The sequence below is a fragment of the Nelusetta ayraudi genome, unplaced genomic scaffold (assembly GCF_046127955.1).
Source record: "Nelusetta ayraudi isolate G7.1 ecotype Tasmania unplaced genomic scaffold, CSIRO-AGI_Nayr_v1 ptg000091l, whole genome shotgun sequence".
In the NCBI taxonomy this organism is placed as follows: Eukaryota; Metazoa; Chordata; class Actinopteri; order Tetraodontiformes; family Monacanthidae; genus Nelusetta; species Nelusetta ayraudi.
The window spans coordinates 305,961-322,073 of NW_027466141.1; the positions used below are offsets into that span (position 1 = coordinate 305,961).

At 48.4% G+C, this 16,113-nt stretch overlaps 1 protein-coding gene across 7 annotated transcripts; it reads right to left on the minus strand.

Moving 5' to 3' along the window:
- Positions 1-667: 667 nt before the first annotated feature.
- nek10 (NIMA-related kinase 10) lies at positions 668-14,437 on the minus strand. Of its 7 annotated transcripts, XM_076046864.1 has the most exons (36): positions 14,210-14,437; positions 14,049-14,088; positions 13,819-13,911; positions 13,613-13,688; positions 13,395-13,516; positions 12,657-12,752; positions 12,039-12,123; positions 11,913-11,954; positions 11,761-11,839; positions 11,598-11,665; positions 9,094-9,173; positions 8,909-8,995; positions 8,612-8,836; positions 8,348-8,472; positions 7,925-7,986; positions 7,756-7,827; positions 7,566-7,630; positions 7,295-7,397; positions 6,961-7,089; positions 6,746-6,883; positions 6,245-6,290; positions 6,042-6,163; positions 5,309-5,411; positions 4,733-4,808; positions 4,304-4,433; positions 4,134-4,204; positions 3,758-3,953; positions 3,539-3,683; positions 3,360-3,417; positions 3,206-3,243; positions 2,885-2,985; positions 2,687-2,797; positions 2,323-2,452; positions 2,152-2,195; positions 1,597-1,652; positions 671-1,308 (listed from the first exon to the last, which is right to left on the minus strand). In XM_076046864.1, the coding sequence occupies exons 3-36, from the start codon at positions 13,887-13,889 to the stop codon at positions 1,287-1,289; spliced, it is 3,174 nt and encodes a 1,057-aa protein (XP_075902979.1). In that variant the 5' UTR covers positions 13,890-13,911; positions 14,049-14,088; positions 14,210-14,437; the 3' UTR covers positions 671-1,286. The 7 variants fall into 7 exon arrangements, with proteins under 7 accessions (XP_075902974.1, XP_075902976.1, XP_075902973.1 ...); XM_076046861.1 differs by having other exon boundaries at positions 669-1,308; positions 4,134-4,433; positions 6,719-6,883; XM_076046862.1 differs by having other exon boundaries at positions 670-1,308; positions 2,687-2,985; positions 6,719-6,883.
- Positions 14,438-16,113: the final 1,676 nt, after the last annotated feature.

Genomic DNA, 16,113 nt, shown 5'->3' on the forward strand with positions numbered 1-16,113 from the left:
CCTGTCCCCCGTGCTGAGCTAAGCTAATTAGCTACTGACCCGAGCTTCCAGTGGATCAAACAAGTATGACTCCACACCAGCTCAAGCAGATGCAGTTGAGCAGATATTTTTGCAGTGTCGCGCACCATTTGTTGGAAAGCCAGGCCGAGTGGTCAGCGATGGGTTTTTACGTCTTCAAGAAGACACAGCTGGCTTTTGTATCGGTCGTGATTCAGAATGTTACCAGGTCACCGTCGTTTCATCGGAGCGGAATCAGCTCAACCTTTGAAATAAGTCTGAACGAAAACACTGAAGAGGAGGAAGTTGTTTTTTTTTTGTTTTTTTTTTTTACAAAACTGAAACAGGCAGCCGCCAGTTCAATGCTGACGAATCACTGACGTGCCAAATCTGCCGTGTGTGAGTCACAGTGAATGACAAATGTACCTGTGGATCATCCTCCAGCTGTTTTTGTCCTCCTATTAAAGTTTCTACTGGATGAATTTTTGGTCCTCTGTTGGTTTGGCTTATTTTTGAACGGCTTGTTTGAGGTCAGTTTTTGTTCAACTGCGGGCCTTTACCGCCCCCCTGTGGCTAAAGCGGGATACTGCATCAAAGCCGAATATACTGGGGGAAAAATTAGATAAATCCAAACTAATGAGTCATTAAAATTAATTCTGGTGCCAAACCACCGTGTGCACGAAACACCTTTTTAATGTACAATTATTTATTGACACAGAAATTATCAGGTGCATTTCAGCGCGTGTGAACGTCACATTATCAGTGCAGAACTGATGATTCTTTAAAGAAGTGCCAAATGTGTGCAAGTGAGACACTGTGTGATCTTTTTGTAAACGTATGTGGTCAGTATTGGGTTGGTTTCCCATCAGCCCCGTGGGAAATTTGGGACGTTTTGGTTTGCTGCCACTTCAAACAAGTGCCGGGAAGCAAAGGTCCTGCAGTGAGGAAAGGAGCTCAGCGGCCGGACTGCCGAGGCTGCAGAAACATGAAAGATGCTTCACGCACGCACAACCTGAATAAACAAAGTGAAGCTCTGAGCAAACGAGAGAGAGAGAGAGAGAGATGAACGGACTAAAGAGAAAAATAAAGCACATCAACCAATCAGCTCGTCAATTGAAAGGAGGATAAAAAAAAACAATTCATAATTTTGTTGATTGGAAAACACAAGCGAATTAAGAGCTTCAGACAGCTGTTGCATTAACAGCTTGTGTTTGGCCTTGTGCTTCATGACCGATGATGATTTTGCTGGTGTCAGCAGCCTTCCACGGGGTTCACCGACGAGACAACAATCACTTCTTTATCTCCGTCAACCTGAAAGAAACACAGAAATCACAGAAACATTTCAAAGAATCCCCTGCAGTCAGTGAGTGAACCTCAGCTTATCAGATGGGTCACATGCTTGCAAAAGGATTACTTTTTTTCAGAGTGAAGAGCCGCCTCTGGAGACGGCTGGCTGTGAAATGCTGCACTCAGTGCAACAAAACTGTGTTGTTTTTTTTTTGTTTAAAAAAAAAAAAAAAGAAAGAAGAGGATCTGTGAAGCTCAGTTTGCTGCTGGTGTGTGTGTGTGTGTGTGTGTGTGTGGTGCACAACGGCTCACTTGCTGTGTGTTGCGGCGTAGTAGCCGCTCTCCTCCAGCAGCTCCTCAATGATTCCCTGCAGAGGAAATGACTTTGAGTGCGGCAGGAAATGAAAAGAGCCTCTCTGCCACTATGATGACGCCCACACACACACACACACACACACACACACACACACACACACACGTTGGTGAAGAGACGGCAAAAGCTAAAGAAAATGTCTGCTTATATCGCCTTACGTTAGTTACTTTTACTTTAGTTACTTTTTACGCTAAGTTACTTTGTATCGCTTCTTTTCTTTTTAGGTGCTTTATAATAATAATAATAATAATAATAATAATAATAAACTTTATTTATATAGCACTGTTTATACAAAAGAGATGCAACCCACAGTGCTTAACAACAACAAAACAAAAAACGCTTTCCTTTTTCAAAACAAAAGAAAAATTGTCAGATCCTTGTATCAGCATAAAGTTGTGCAGAAACAACCACCTGCAGTTTACAGATGTTGAACATCTGGAACAGCTTCGCACAGAAGCCTTCTCGCTTCTCTCTCTCCTCTCTGAGAAACTGACCTGCATCTGCTGGTAGGTGATTCCATCCTTGAGACTGGCCTCACCTGTCAGATAAAAAAAAAAAAAAAAAAATGATGATAGATATGAGAAGACACATTCTTGGCCTTAAATTTTGAAAGGAAAAAAAAAGTTTGTGTTTTGAAAAAAAGAAAAATGAACTAGCTTGAAAACCATTTGCAGTGTCGCTGCAGCAGCTGTTAGCCGCTAGAGTGAAGGGGTCTCCAGTGAGCTGATGGACCAACTGGAACCAGTCTGAGGGGGTGGAGCCAAACTCCATCAGCTCTGGAGAAGCCCGGAGGAGCTGCAGGGACGCATGGAGAAACAGAAAGTGTCAAAGGTCGGTGAACGTTCCCGCAGTTTGACGGCTGCACTGCGTGCTGCCACTGCCGCGGTTTGTTTTGAAAGCCTTCCCTCAGTCAGCTCATCAGATTCACCCCCACGCGTGGAGCGGGGTTCAAACTCTGGGCTAACAAAGAGCGAGAGGTCAACCAAAAAAAGCAAGGCATAACTTTATGGTCACGTTACTGCCTACTACCTTGCAGAGCGCCTCCTTCAGGCCGCTCGGCTGGCTGCCGCGCTGGAACAGAGACCGCTTGAACCTCTCAACCAGCCGCCACCTGAGGTCGCGGTGCGGAGCAGGCGGGAGCTGCGGGTTGGGAAGAGCCGGGGGTGTCAAGAGATGAGAGAAACTGGGACCTTTGACGTGGTTGTCGTCGTAACGTTGTCGCTGTACTTGAGTGACGTGAATGATTTTGTGCAGCTGCGCGAGGAGCCGGTGTACGGGATCGTCGATCTGGCGAAGCTTCCTGTGGGAGACGCAGATCCCGGCTGACACTGGACACACACACACACACACACACACACACACACACACACACACACACACACACAAAGATGGACTGAGGATTTAAAACAGTTTTGCTTGTCTCGTCTAGTTTGCCCACAAATGAGCTCCACAGTAATCTACTAGCAATCCAAATGGGTGTTGTTTGGTTTTGGATTGTGTTTTTTACACTGAAATATTTCTGGAACTCCACAGGGAAATTCATTCTACCTGGTCTGACTTTGACCTTTGCTGCTTTTGGTTCCACTCTGGGGAGAACAAAAAAAGAAAAGAAAAACCAAGACACTTGCAGGCTCCTGAAAATGGTCGTTCGCCTCCAACTTCCTCACTCGCTGCCTGCTCACTGGTTGCTCGTTGCACTAACCTGGATGCCGTTTGGTCTGGAGTCACCCCGCCTCCACCACCCCCACCGGACCTGAGGCCTTTTCACACGACACAGTGAATCATCAGCTGCTGTGAAAAAGAAACTACCGGCCTCGATCGACCGTCGGGCCTTTGCGTTGGGTTCAACAACTTGCTAAAAACTGTCGAGTGTTTTCTCACCGCGGTGATTTCCCGTCACGGCCGCCGGTTCACTCAGCTCAACGTCACCATTAGAGGCGTCGCCTGCACACGGACGTTCACACCTCTGGAAAGACGAGTCGCTCTTGCTGAAAATCCCCCCGGCTGTCTTCACAAAGAGTTTCTCCTGCAAGCGGTAGAACAGCTTCAACAGTATCCTAAACTGTTGTTGTTGTTGTTGTTGTTGTTGTTGTTCAGTACCTGAGGTGGGCAACTGGTCCCGCCTCTGTGCCACTCCAGGAAGTACCTCTGCGCCCGCTTCCTGTCTCTGTCGGCTCGTCTTTCCAGGGAACGGTGGCGAGCGCAGAGGCCGTCCATGAGCAGCATCATGAGGTCAGAGATCTTGGCGCCGACGGCCACGATGTCCGGCCGCAGGTCGGCGTCCGGGCTCAGACACCTGGCAGGATGTGGCGGCGGGAGGTCAGAGAGGTCGCGTGATGACCTTTCGGTCTACGACAACGTAAACACCCTCCGAAATGCATCGCCGCCGACTCGTAAATGAAGAGCAGCCGATGCTTTTGCATAGGCGCACATGTAAAAACCATCCTAAATCATCCTTTCAAAATAAAAGCCTGACCATCGGATCATGTCAGGGATCCTCTCGGAGAAAAGTCCCGCCCCCAGCGGCTCGTAGACGCCTTCCACAATCTGACGGCACAACAGGAGAGCAAAGGGCTTGTTTTTTTTTTTCAAATGACCGACCCCAACGTGTGGCTGCGTGACCTGGTGAGTGTGACCTTGCTTGACCTTGCTAGCCAGCGACAACATGTTGCTGCTGCAAAACGGAGGCTGCAGCGCCGCCATCTGGTAGAGGATGCAGCCCAGCGCCCAGATGTCGGCTTTCTCCCCGTAGGGCTCGTTCTTCACCACCTCAGGGCTGACACACACACACACACACACACACACTGGTCACACTGCCAGATTGGTATTTTTATTGTTAAATTATTTTTTTTCCTAAAAAATGTCAATGAAATTTGTGGGTTTTTGTTTTTTTTTTCAATTTTTTCAAATGATCTAAGGCAAAGAAGACAGAACAACAACTTGTCAAACAAAAACTAATAGCTAGCTCATCATTTTATCGCAGCAGGTACTGCAGTGTATCTAGAATGTTCCCTCCAATTCAAGACAGCAGCAAGGAAATTCCCCTGGGTCTGCGGATGGATAGATTCTCCTCACCAGGAGTAAAGGATGGTTCCCACCACTGACGTCAGCTTACTGTTCTCTTGCTTCTGCTTGGCGAGGCCAAAGTCAGCTAAAACAAGGACACACACGTCAGGACAACCAACAAACACAGCAGCAGCAGTAACAACTCAAAGACTCAAAGGTAACCAAGTGAGACTTCTTGATTCTTGATTAAAGTTTCAACTTTTACAGCACCTGACTCCTCACTTCAGTAGATGATGTCAAGTGTTGGCCAATTGCTGTATTCCAAATATTGATCAAGGGAAAGATTGATATATTTTCTTTTAAAAAAAGGTTTTGGAAACTAATTAAACTGGGTCTCTCTGGTCATTTCCAGCCCTATTGAAAGATGATGATTCTGAGCTATTTGCTTGGTGTAACATGAACTCTGTGACACCAAATCTATTCGATCGTCCCCTAGTGGCTGGTTGCAGAACAATTACAGTTACACAATGTTCAAAAAAAAATTTTTTTTTCTTTTTTTTGCCCTTTCTTGGATCAAATTGTTAATTGAATGCCATGCATGTGAAGTGGCTGTTGGACCCGGATCCCTCCACTGCCAGAACTCACTGATAGTGACTTTGTCCTCCTCCCCCAGCATGATGTTGCTCGGCGTCAGGTCGCGGTGGACGATCCTCTTTTCCTTGTGCAGGTAGCGCAGTGCCAGACACATCTGTGGCAGCGGAAGCAGCCCGTTAGTGGTCCAGTCAGAAGCCTTGAGAGGCTTCCGTGCAGCTAAAGTGTGTTTTCACTTCAGCAGAGTAGATTCACTGTATCTGAACGTGTTGTTCTCTGGCCAACAGGGATGAAAAATACCAGACCGATATCTCTGGTATGCTGTTAAGTGGATTTACTATAGGCCAGATCTCCACATACAGTGATAAGAGGACAGACTTTAGCCATGCACCAGGGGGCAGTGCACACACTTTTGACAGGACCCAGCCGGTGGAAACATGCCCTAATTTGCCTTGGAGGAAAAACCAGTGGACATCAGTCCGTTCATTAAAGGACCCATGTTATGTAAAAAAAATCTTATTCATAACGTCAGCAATGAGAAAAGTCCATCTTTTAGTGATTTTCAATGCGGCAGTCTTGCCAACAGTGATATGAACCTGGTGATGTCACAGAGGGCAGTGACATCACCAGGTTTTAGCGGGGAGATAAAAACACCGGTGGGCTAAATTCCCCATTTCCCTGTCAGGAGAGGAGTTTTTTTTGAAGAGCTCTGAAAATGAGTGTAACACGCAGGACCTCCAAACACGTCACAGCTGCACGTAGTAGTTCTCTGGGGAAAAGTCTCCACCTGTATGAAAATGTTCCAGATTCTTTCCTCGGTGAAGCGCTGCTGCTTCTCCCTCAGGGAGGCCAAGTGCTCGGCCAGCGGCTCCCCCTCGATCAGCTCCATCACCACGTACAGCCTGTCGCCTGGATCAGACGCGCTGAAGATTTGGGGCCGTCCAACGGGCAACAACAAAAAGGGGGCAGAGCCGGAGATCATATAGTCACCTTCCAGAAAGGTCTTGTAGTATTTGACCACGTTGGGGTGTTTCAGCTGCAGGAGGACGGAGAACAACGTCAACAACAGCGGGAAGACGTGGGTGCGGTCCTCAGATGAAGCCTGACTAAGAGTGCAAAGGTCCCGTATTTTGCCTATTTTCACATTATTTGTCTTATTGCAACCTCGCATTAGGAACAATAACCTGGAAACCGCATATTTAGCCCTCTGTTTGCTACCTCCAGATAAAACTAACTGCGTCGGTGGACCTGGAAGGGACAAAAACAAGTCATAGGGCGGAGCCGGCACCTGGCCGTGGGTGTGGCCACGATTCTGGGAGAGGCATCAGCGCCCTTTGTGACATCACAAAGTTCCTATTGCCATAAAACCGTGTGTTTTAGCAGGCGGCGCCTTAAAAGAGGCGGAGTGGAGGAGTTCTCTGGCAGGGTGGGAACACAAACGATCGAATTTGCACAATAGGGGACCTTTGACCCGGCGTCACCACTTCGTGCCTGCTCCTTGACGATGGAGAGCTCGGAGAGGATTTCCTCCACCGTGCAGTCCCTGGACCTCTTGTCTTTGCCAAACGCCGGGTTGTGCAGGTTCACCTCCTTCAGGGCCAGCAGGTTCTGCCCGCTTTGCTTTCGGACCTGTTGTGCAAAAACACCTCTTGGAAAGGGAAACAGACGGCAACGATATCGGCCCACTGGATGACTTGAGCCTGAACCTTGAAGACGCTTCCGAAGGCCCCGCTGCCGAGGTGGTCCAGGATGGAGTAACCGTGAATGGCTCTGAGGGGGGGGCGGTTCTGGTCCGCAGCCTCCACGGCCTCCCGCAGACGCCTCAGCTCGTCCTCCTGTGTTGCCACACGCACACACGCACACACACACACACACACACAAACACTCTGTACCACATTTAGATGAAAAGCTCCGCCTTCGCCACTCTGCGTTCCTTCGCTCCATAAACGCACGCGTTTCTCTGTATTTTTTTTTTTGTTTTACGAGCCGAAAAACCAGCTGAGTAAACACATTGGTCCATTACAGGAGCGCTCCTCTTACAGTGTAGAGTGAGACGGCGGCCTGCAGACCCTGGTAGGCCGCGATGTCCCGCACGTAATGGCCAACATCAATAAACATCTCGAAAAGGTCTGTGGGAAAGAGCCTGGAATGGATATAAAACATTACATCACAGCAGCGCAGAGCACCGGAAGAAACTTCACACACACAGCAGAAGAAAATAAATTCAGGGAACATTTGTATATATTTTCTCTCTAAAGTTAGAACGTGTGTGTGTGTGTGTGTGTGTGTGTGTGATGTGTTTTGACATCACCTCTTGAACAGATGTCTGTTTCTTTCTACGCTGAAGAGAAAACGCAGAGTCCGAAAGGCATAACACTGCGAAAGGACATTTAGCGCGGTTCTGGTTTTCTTCCTCCACTTTTAACATCATCATCATCATCATCATGGTTTTTTGCATTTTGCCTTGTGATTTAGAACATTGACGATGACGCGTCCCATACCTGCAGAGATGCGACCTTTGGTCCAGAGTGTCCCGCTAGGATCAGCTTTGCGATTACGTAAACGCCGTTTTCCTGCAACGAGCCGTGCAGACGTGCAGAATTTCAGGGGATTTTGGACCTATTTTGTTTGGACGCTCTGCTGCAGCCGCAGGGTCCGACTCTGTTCTACCTGCACGATGTGGTGAGCTGACGCGTCGTCCAGGCTGAGCTCAGTCAGGACTGCACAGCAGGCTGCAGAAGGAGTTGGAGTTAAAACCTTTGAACAGATGTTTCTCCCCTCAAAGATATGTAACTGCTTTTGACCACTTCCTACGTTTAATATGTATTTAAAAAAAAAAAACTTTCCATAGACAAAATAAACAGTGTCCCCAAGCGGGCGTGATCCCTACTTCAGGAAAAAACTGTTTACATTCCCAGTGGCTGATAAGACTCTGCTGGGAGGAGACAAAGAAGCAGCAGCAGCAGCAGCAGCAGCAGCAGCAGCAGCAGCAGCAGCAGAACCGGAAGCTGTTCGCTCTCCCTGCACGTTCTCCAAATCCTCTGGCAGACCTGCAGAAGCTGCGGTGCGACTGTGTGCTGTGTGACCTCTGACCCGACTGCAGCGCCAGCTTGTTGTCCGCCGCCTCCTCCTGCAGGCTGAGTTCGTCACGCAGGTGTTCTTGCTGGGCGCTGGCCGGCGTCTCGGTGGACAAACCATCACGGACGTACTGCCTGTCGCTGTGAGAGACAGTCAGGCTGACCTTTGCGTCATAATAGCGAGGAAAGTGAATATGAAGTGGCTGCTTTCTCCCTTTTTTTTTAAAAAAAAAAAAGAAGAAGATCAATGTCTTTGTTTGTATTCATCTGTCCAGCAAACCTGTGGAGCAGCCAGAGGAGCTGCTGCACGCCTCCCCAGGCCCGGATCTCCGCCCTGGCCTCGGGCTCCTGGCACAGCTGGACCAGGACCCAGGCGACGCTCCACAGCAGCTTGGTTTGGTCGTCCAGCAGCAGGCTGAGCAGCACCGGCAGCCCCTCCAGCTCCCTCAGCTGATCCCGGACCTGCTGCACCGGCGACAGGAGGCGCAGCAGCTCCACGCTCATCCTGGATGGGAGACGCCAGGCTCAGCCTCACCTGCGCTGGGCTCAGCGTTCACTGTTATGTATAAAACTTCACCTCTTTGACAGGAGGTCGTGCTCCTGCAGGATCACCAAGAGGTTCTCCACTATAGGAAGGTCTCCGATCTTCTGCCCGCATTCTGGACTGCACATGTAAAAAAAAAATGAGCATGAGAATGAAAAACCTGTGAAGAAAATCAATACGCATGTGTTAAGAGAGTTATAAATAAAGTATCTGTGAACCTCTCAGCCAATGAGGTGAGTGCCAGTAGCGCCCCCAGTAGCACACTGCTGTCTGTTGAGGAGAGGAGCGTCACCAGTGCCTGGAGATGGAAGATGTATGGACCTCAAACCAAACAAGTTTTGACCTGAAGGCAGCTGAGATGCTCCTTCTGTATCTGTTAAGAAGAACCCTGTGCAATCCCAAAATTAGGTTGACGTGAAGCTATTTTATTTTTGGCTGATCCAATGAATTGTATCATCATCATCATCAAAAAGAGTGAAAAACAAAATTGCTCTTGAAAAACATTTAGGTCCATAAATATTGGGACACAATTCTCATCTTTTTGGCCCTAAACGCCACCACAATAGATTTGAAGTGAAACAAACAAGATGTGCTTTAACGGCACTGACTCTCAGCTTTCGTTTGAAACAGCAACATTCATAAATCAAATTTTCACTTTTTAATACTGGGTTGCAAATCCTTCTCCTGCAGTCGATTACAGCCTGCAGTCTGGACGGCACAGACGTCACCAGCCGCTGGGTTTCATCCCTGGTGATGCTCTGCCAGGCCTCTACTGCAACTGCCTTCACTTCCTGCTTGTTCTTGGGGGCCTTTTGCCTTCGGGTTTGTCTTCGGCAAGTGAAATGCATGCTCAATCAGATTCAGGACAGGTGATTGACTTGGCCGTTGCATAACATTCTGCTTCCCTGCCTTAAACAACTCTCTGGTTGCTTTGGCAGTATGCTCCGGGTCATTGTCCATCTGCACCGTGAAGCGCCGTCCGATGAGTTCTGAAGCATTTGGCTGAATATGAGCAGATAATATTGCCCAAAACACTTCAGAACTCATCCTGCTGCTTTTGTCAACGCTCCCCAGGAAGTAGGTGCATGTGTGTCTGTTACTCTTCCACTTGTTGTTCTAGTTGTACTGTGTTCCTTGGCCTTGTTTTGTTCTCTCCCTCCCTCTGTCGCTCTCTGCAGGCCTGAATTCTCCATCATCTCCATCCTCTGCCTCACCCCCGAGCCACCTCACCTGCTGCTGATCAGAGCAATCAGAAGCTTCATCCACCCACCTTGGCTTCATTGGTCAGCTGCTGCTGCTATGGCTCCGCCTTCACCAATTACAATCTTCCGCTGCTCTATAAAAGGGCTGGGTCCAGCTCAGTTCTCTCTCACTCACTCACTCCCTCCAGCTGCGTGTTTGATTGCACCAGAGCCCAGTGAAGCCGGTCTGGGTTGGGCCCCCCTACGTTTGACCTTTTGTATGTGCCCTGCCTTGGAACAGGTAAGAAGGGGGCCTCCATACATCGGCATCACGTAGGCGCTATCTTTGTTAGGTCACACCAGGTAAGGGGTGGTTGCCACTTTTGTATTTAGCTCATCTGGATCGAGAGGTTAGGCAGGCAGGCAGGCAGGCAGGCAGGCAGGCTTGGCCTAGTTTAGTTAGTCAGTCTGTGTTTTCCCCCCCTAGCTGCTTAAGATTGTTATCTTGGCAACATCCATGCTCCCCTGGCAGTGGCTTGTTTTTGTTTTGAGCCCCTTTGGAAAAGGGAGATTTTGTAAATAACTTCAGCATACAATATAAAAGAAAACAAGAGTAAAATCGCCTCCTTACTCTCATATTTTGTGTTGACTCCTTTATTTGCCTCCCCAGTGCTCAACGGCCCTCCGGTTTTTAAAGAGCACCGGCTCGTCCGGGATTTGACCCGGGGACCTCTCGCACCCCAAGCGGGAATCAGACCCCAAGACCAAAGTCAACAATCAAGAGAAGACTTCACCAGAGTGAATCCAGAGGCTTCACCACAAGATGTAAACCATTGAGTGAGCCTCAAAAAGAGGAAGGCCAGATTAGAGTTTGCCAAACATCTAAAAAAAAAAAAAAAAAGCCTTTACAGTTCTGGTACAACTTCCTACGGACATCTGAGACAAAGACCGACGTGCACCGGACTGGTGGGGAGAGAAGAGTATGGAGAAGGAAAGGAACTGCTCATGATCCAAAACATACCGCCTCATCAGTGAAGCATGGTGGTGGTAGTGTCATGGTGTGGCCCTGAATGGCTGCCACTGGAACTGGCTCCCTTGTATTCATTGATGATGCGACCGCCGACAAAAGCAGCAGGGTGAATTCTGAAGCGTTTCGGCCAATATTATCTGCTCACCATCAGCCAAATGCTTCAGAACTCACTGGACAGCGCTTCACAATGACATGTGTATATATATGCCTGAGGCATACGTACAAACTGTTGTAATTCCTCCACCGTTCACCTGATTTGGATGCAAATACCCTCACATTAAAGCTGGGCGTCTACAGTTAAAGCACATCTTGTTTGTTTCATTTCAAATCCATCGTGGTGGCGTTTAGAGCCAAAAAGACGAGAATTGTGTCCCAATATTTATGGACCTGACTGTAAATACAAGCTGAAGTAATGATTGGCCCATACTGGAAATACTAAAACGTAGTAACACAGGAAATATACACAGGATAACACAGGATCCTGGCAACCGGGTCTTGAGCGACCCTTCACCTTGTGGGCGCCAGTCTCGATGACCCACCCCCGCTGCTCCTCCGCCGCCGACAGCTTCTGAAACACATCTGCAGGACGATCAGCAGCATTAACAGAAAGTCCACGAGTCCACACACACACACACACACCGAGGGCCGTCACACCGTGCGCACAAGTTACTCACAGGTCATCGTGACCAGCTGCTGCACCGCAAACTCCTGCCTGTCGCTCAACAGGTAGCTGTCAGCCACCGACTCCATATGCTGGAGGACAGGAGAGACGGAGCAGTGATCAGAGTGATCGCTGAATATCATAGTTTAGCAGCTTCACGTTTACCTTGGCAAGTGAGTTAATGCCTTGGAGTTGATGCAGGATTGCCTAATAAAAAATAAATAAAAGAAAGGGAGGGTCATAATATTTTATGCAAAGCATTTCCAGCTGGTGAATTTGAGCTTTGAGTACCTGATGTTGGGGGTCTCTGATCAGTAGTCGCAGACAGATCAGGACCCTGAGGACCGACTCAGGTGGTGCATTGTCAAGCCAGTCACTATAGGATGAGTTAGAATTTATCAGTGAAGTTAAAAAAAAAAACAACATTTTTTTTACATGGGACAATATTGTTGATCAGCACCAACTTATTGAATTATTTTAACTATACAGTGACTTCTGACTGGGGGGAATAGTAGTCTAGTCTGCTACTCTAGCTGGTGCGGTCCATAGAAGGTGCTGGGCAGCCAACATAGTTATACATCAGGTGTACACCAGACTGGCTTGAGCTGCTGCTGCGTTAGTGGCAGTGTGCAAAATACCCGTCAAAATATATATATATATTTTAGTTTTTTTTATTTATTTTTGAATATGAGACCCCCTTAAAAATGTTGCTTTGAGGCTTTCAGGGGGCCTTGTGGGTTAATAAGAGGGGTTCCAACCCCCCCCCCCTCCCCCCCGCCCTGGGTCCTCCTGTATTTTGCACACTGGTGACTGGTTTCCCTGCTACAAATCAATGACTCATGAAAGAGTCATCCTGAAACTCATCTTAAGGGGGAGTAACTGCACAGCGGGACTTTAAAGGAGTCTGACCTGCAGAGTCGGTTCCGGATCAAGGACACCAGGATGTCGGAGAAGAGTGCGTGAAGTGGGTGGCTGCTGAAACACCGCTGGTCTTTGTATGTGATACTGAAAAATGGGCATGTTTATGTGAACAGGTGCAAGAACAGTACAGCAGTGAGTGACCTTCATGTCTGAAGGAGCCGCAACAAAAGTATCATAACCCTGTGTGTGTGTGTGTGTGTGTGTGTGTGTGTGTGTGTGTGTGTGTGTAGTACATTCTATATTTATTGTTTTATTTTCAATTGGTTCTGCAGTCCTGTCTCTCGCTGGACTGACAACCAATCGTACTCAAAAACGGTGAGATGGGGATTTGAGGGAGCCAATCAGAGTTAAGAAACAGGCCCTTATCTTATCTATCTTATCAGCCACAGACACAGACACAAACAGCTTGATACAGCCAGAGGCCTGAGGGAATTTAATATATTAAATGTTCAAAGTCTGACTTCTTGCAGTTCCACGTTGACAATTTTCTTTTCTTTTCTTTTCTTTTTTTTTTTTTTAATCTAAATCATTACCGGCTGCTCAAAATATGAACGGACCAATCAGCCTTGAAAGGAAGTGGCCGTGTGCAACACTTTAGTTGAGAGGGAAACCGGAAGCAGCTGCTGTCCCATTATATTTTGTCCTGCCATCCTTCAATTCCATAAAGAGCCCCTTGAGTTGAAAAGCATCTACGTGTGCGCTCCTCTTGGATCGCTTTTGCCAAACCTGAATTTTTCCAACTCAGAGTCTTCACTCGTGCCACCTGTCCCGGGCCTGATGGCTTCTCTGGGCGGACGCGGGCCCTGTGATCTGCTGCCAGCTGCACTCGGCCTGCTCAGCGCTGCCGCCTGCAACATAAAGAGTCTCAGCTCAGGCACTCAACGCACACACAGGCCCGGTGAAACATGAGCCGGTCTGTATCATTATCATCTGGCCCTGCTCACCTCAGGTTTGCTGCTGCTGCTGCTGCTGCTGCTTCTACCCAGGAGGCCCCGCAGCCTCCTGAGATCATGAGACGCCCTTGGAAAATAAAATAATAATAATAATCCACCCAAGTACCATGTGAATTTCTCTTTTTTTGGGGGGTGGGGGGATATATAAAGCATAAAAATAGATTCAATTTGTGGCGGTGTAAAGTGAACCAGCTTACTTGCTTTTACTTGCGTTGGATTTCAATGAGGACATTTCTCTTTGCTTGCCTTCTTTGTCCACACTGAACATTTTCTTCTTTCTGGCTTTCCGTCTTGTAGTTCGACATGGACACACATGCATTGTGGTGAATCGAAAATGATAAATATGACTACTAACTACCGCCGTAGACACACAACTGCAGAGAATGAACAGGAAGGTGACTGGATGGAACAAACACTTTGTTCTTACCTGCTTTTGCCGTTGTATCAAAGGGTAAGCGGTCGCATCCCTTCGCAATAAGGTGCGGCAGATCGTTCATTTGAATACAAGAATATAATCAATGACCTTCGACACAGAGCACAAACTCACAGTTGTTTTTTTTTTTATTATTCTTCTAACAACAGACGCACCTGTTGTTGCAAATGGTGAGACACAATGCTCGGTGTGGCGTTACTTTCAGCCAATCCCAGGGAGCGGTGCTGGAGCGCCTTGGTTGCCATTGACGCAGCAGACGCTCCTCGCATTCCGGCGCAGGAGCGTCTGCGCTTGTTATGATGACACTGGAATGTCGTCGGGCGAGCTGAGCGCAAACCGACAATATGATGCATTGCAAAACTATGCGCGCGCGCGCACACACACACACGCGCACACGCACACGCACACACTCACTCGCTGTGCTCTTATAAACAGCCACGTATCAACGATTGAGTGTGTGTGATGAACATTTCCATGTCCTAATAAAACGAGATGCGTAGTTTAGTTTAACTTTGCTGCGTGTCGGCGAAGAAAGCTCGCGCCTGACGTGACGCGACGAGCCGACCAGCCCGTTTGGCCGGGAGGGGACCGGCTGTCGCGAGACAACGTCCACAGTGAAAGAAACCAGGCGTTATCGCGAGGCTTGCCTCTTTCCTCCCTTTACGATTCGCGTACCATCTACGCCAACCTCCGGGCGTAGGAGCGTCGGGGCGCGACCGACCCCGCGCACATTACGCAGCCCGAGCGCCAGCGGAGTGGAGGGGGAATGTCGGCTCGCGAGTGATCGGTTTCTGAGGCGGCAGGCAGCGTCAGCGTCATGGGTGAGAACGCCACGGTCTGATACTCGCAACACTTTGTGCCGAAAGACGCGCGTTAACCTGGACACGGTGGTCGGCTCGCGTCGGATGTGTCCATTTCGCGAGGGTTCGCCGCTATTTCGGCTTCTAACAGTTGTCTGAGCAACCAACGCCCAGTCGTCCGCCTCCAGTTTGTTAGCGCTCCGGCTAGCCGCCTATCCGCTAGCATTAGCCCAGTAGGCAGCCTGCTCTAACGGGAGTGTCATTTCCTGTCGTTAGCAAAGTATTCTCGTGAACGTCCCCACTTGAATCACGAGTCGGCTTTGTGAAATAAACATGATTGTCAGAATGGGAATCTTTATTTTTTATTTATTATTATTATTATTATTATTATTTTTTTAAAACACGGAGTCTCTTTTAAAAGTATTAGCCATTTGACTAACTGGCTAATTTTGTGTCGTATGTTGGATTAGGCAGCCCGTGCGGTTCGTTCGTGCTAACTGGGTTGAACCTACGATCTGAATGATTTCCTCCAGCGCTTTATGAGGGGATTTTCAGCCGTGCTCAGTTTATGACACATGTGATAACCTTAATGTGTGCTCTAGAATGCGGGTAAAAGTTTCCGAACGTCATCCGTGTAAAGGAGGGGGGAATGTTCCCTCTTTGTCGTGTGTGTGTGTGTGTGTGTGTGTGTGTGTGTGTGTGTGTGTGTGTGTGTGTGTGTGTGTGTGTGTGTGTGTGTGTGTGTGTGTGTGGGGTTGGGAGGTGTGTGTGTGTGTGTGCGTGTTTGTGGTCAATACTTTGATCAAGCTAGCCGGGATTGGAGTGTCTGGGTTAGGCAGTCAAACCAGGAAGGAGTGTCACCCTGAGGTGTAAGGAGGTTACGGCCACCATCTAATCTGGATTACAGTGCATCTGTGGTGCCTTGGAGTTCATGTTTTGACTTTAGGTTCAGCGGCCACCGACAGATTGCAACCTCCTGCTCAACTTGGCACCTGGTCCGCTGCCCTCAAACTGGAGCACCGGACCACGTTCTGGCCTTTCTTTCTTTCTTTCTTTCTTTCTTTCTTTCTAAATTCAAATCTGCACTGTGAACTTGATCCTCCACCTGCCACCACTTCCTGTATCATATATTGTCACACATGGCCGGAAGAGAAAGGCACAGCTGTCACTCTAAACAGACAGTTTGCGCCGCTTTTTTCATCGCCTCAGTTTTTCAGACGGAGGCGATGATTCACGAGCTGCAGGATGCTACTGAGATT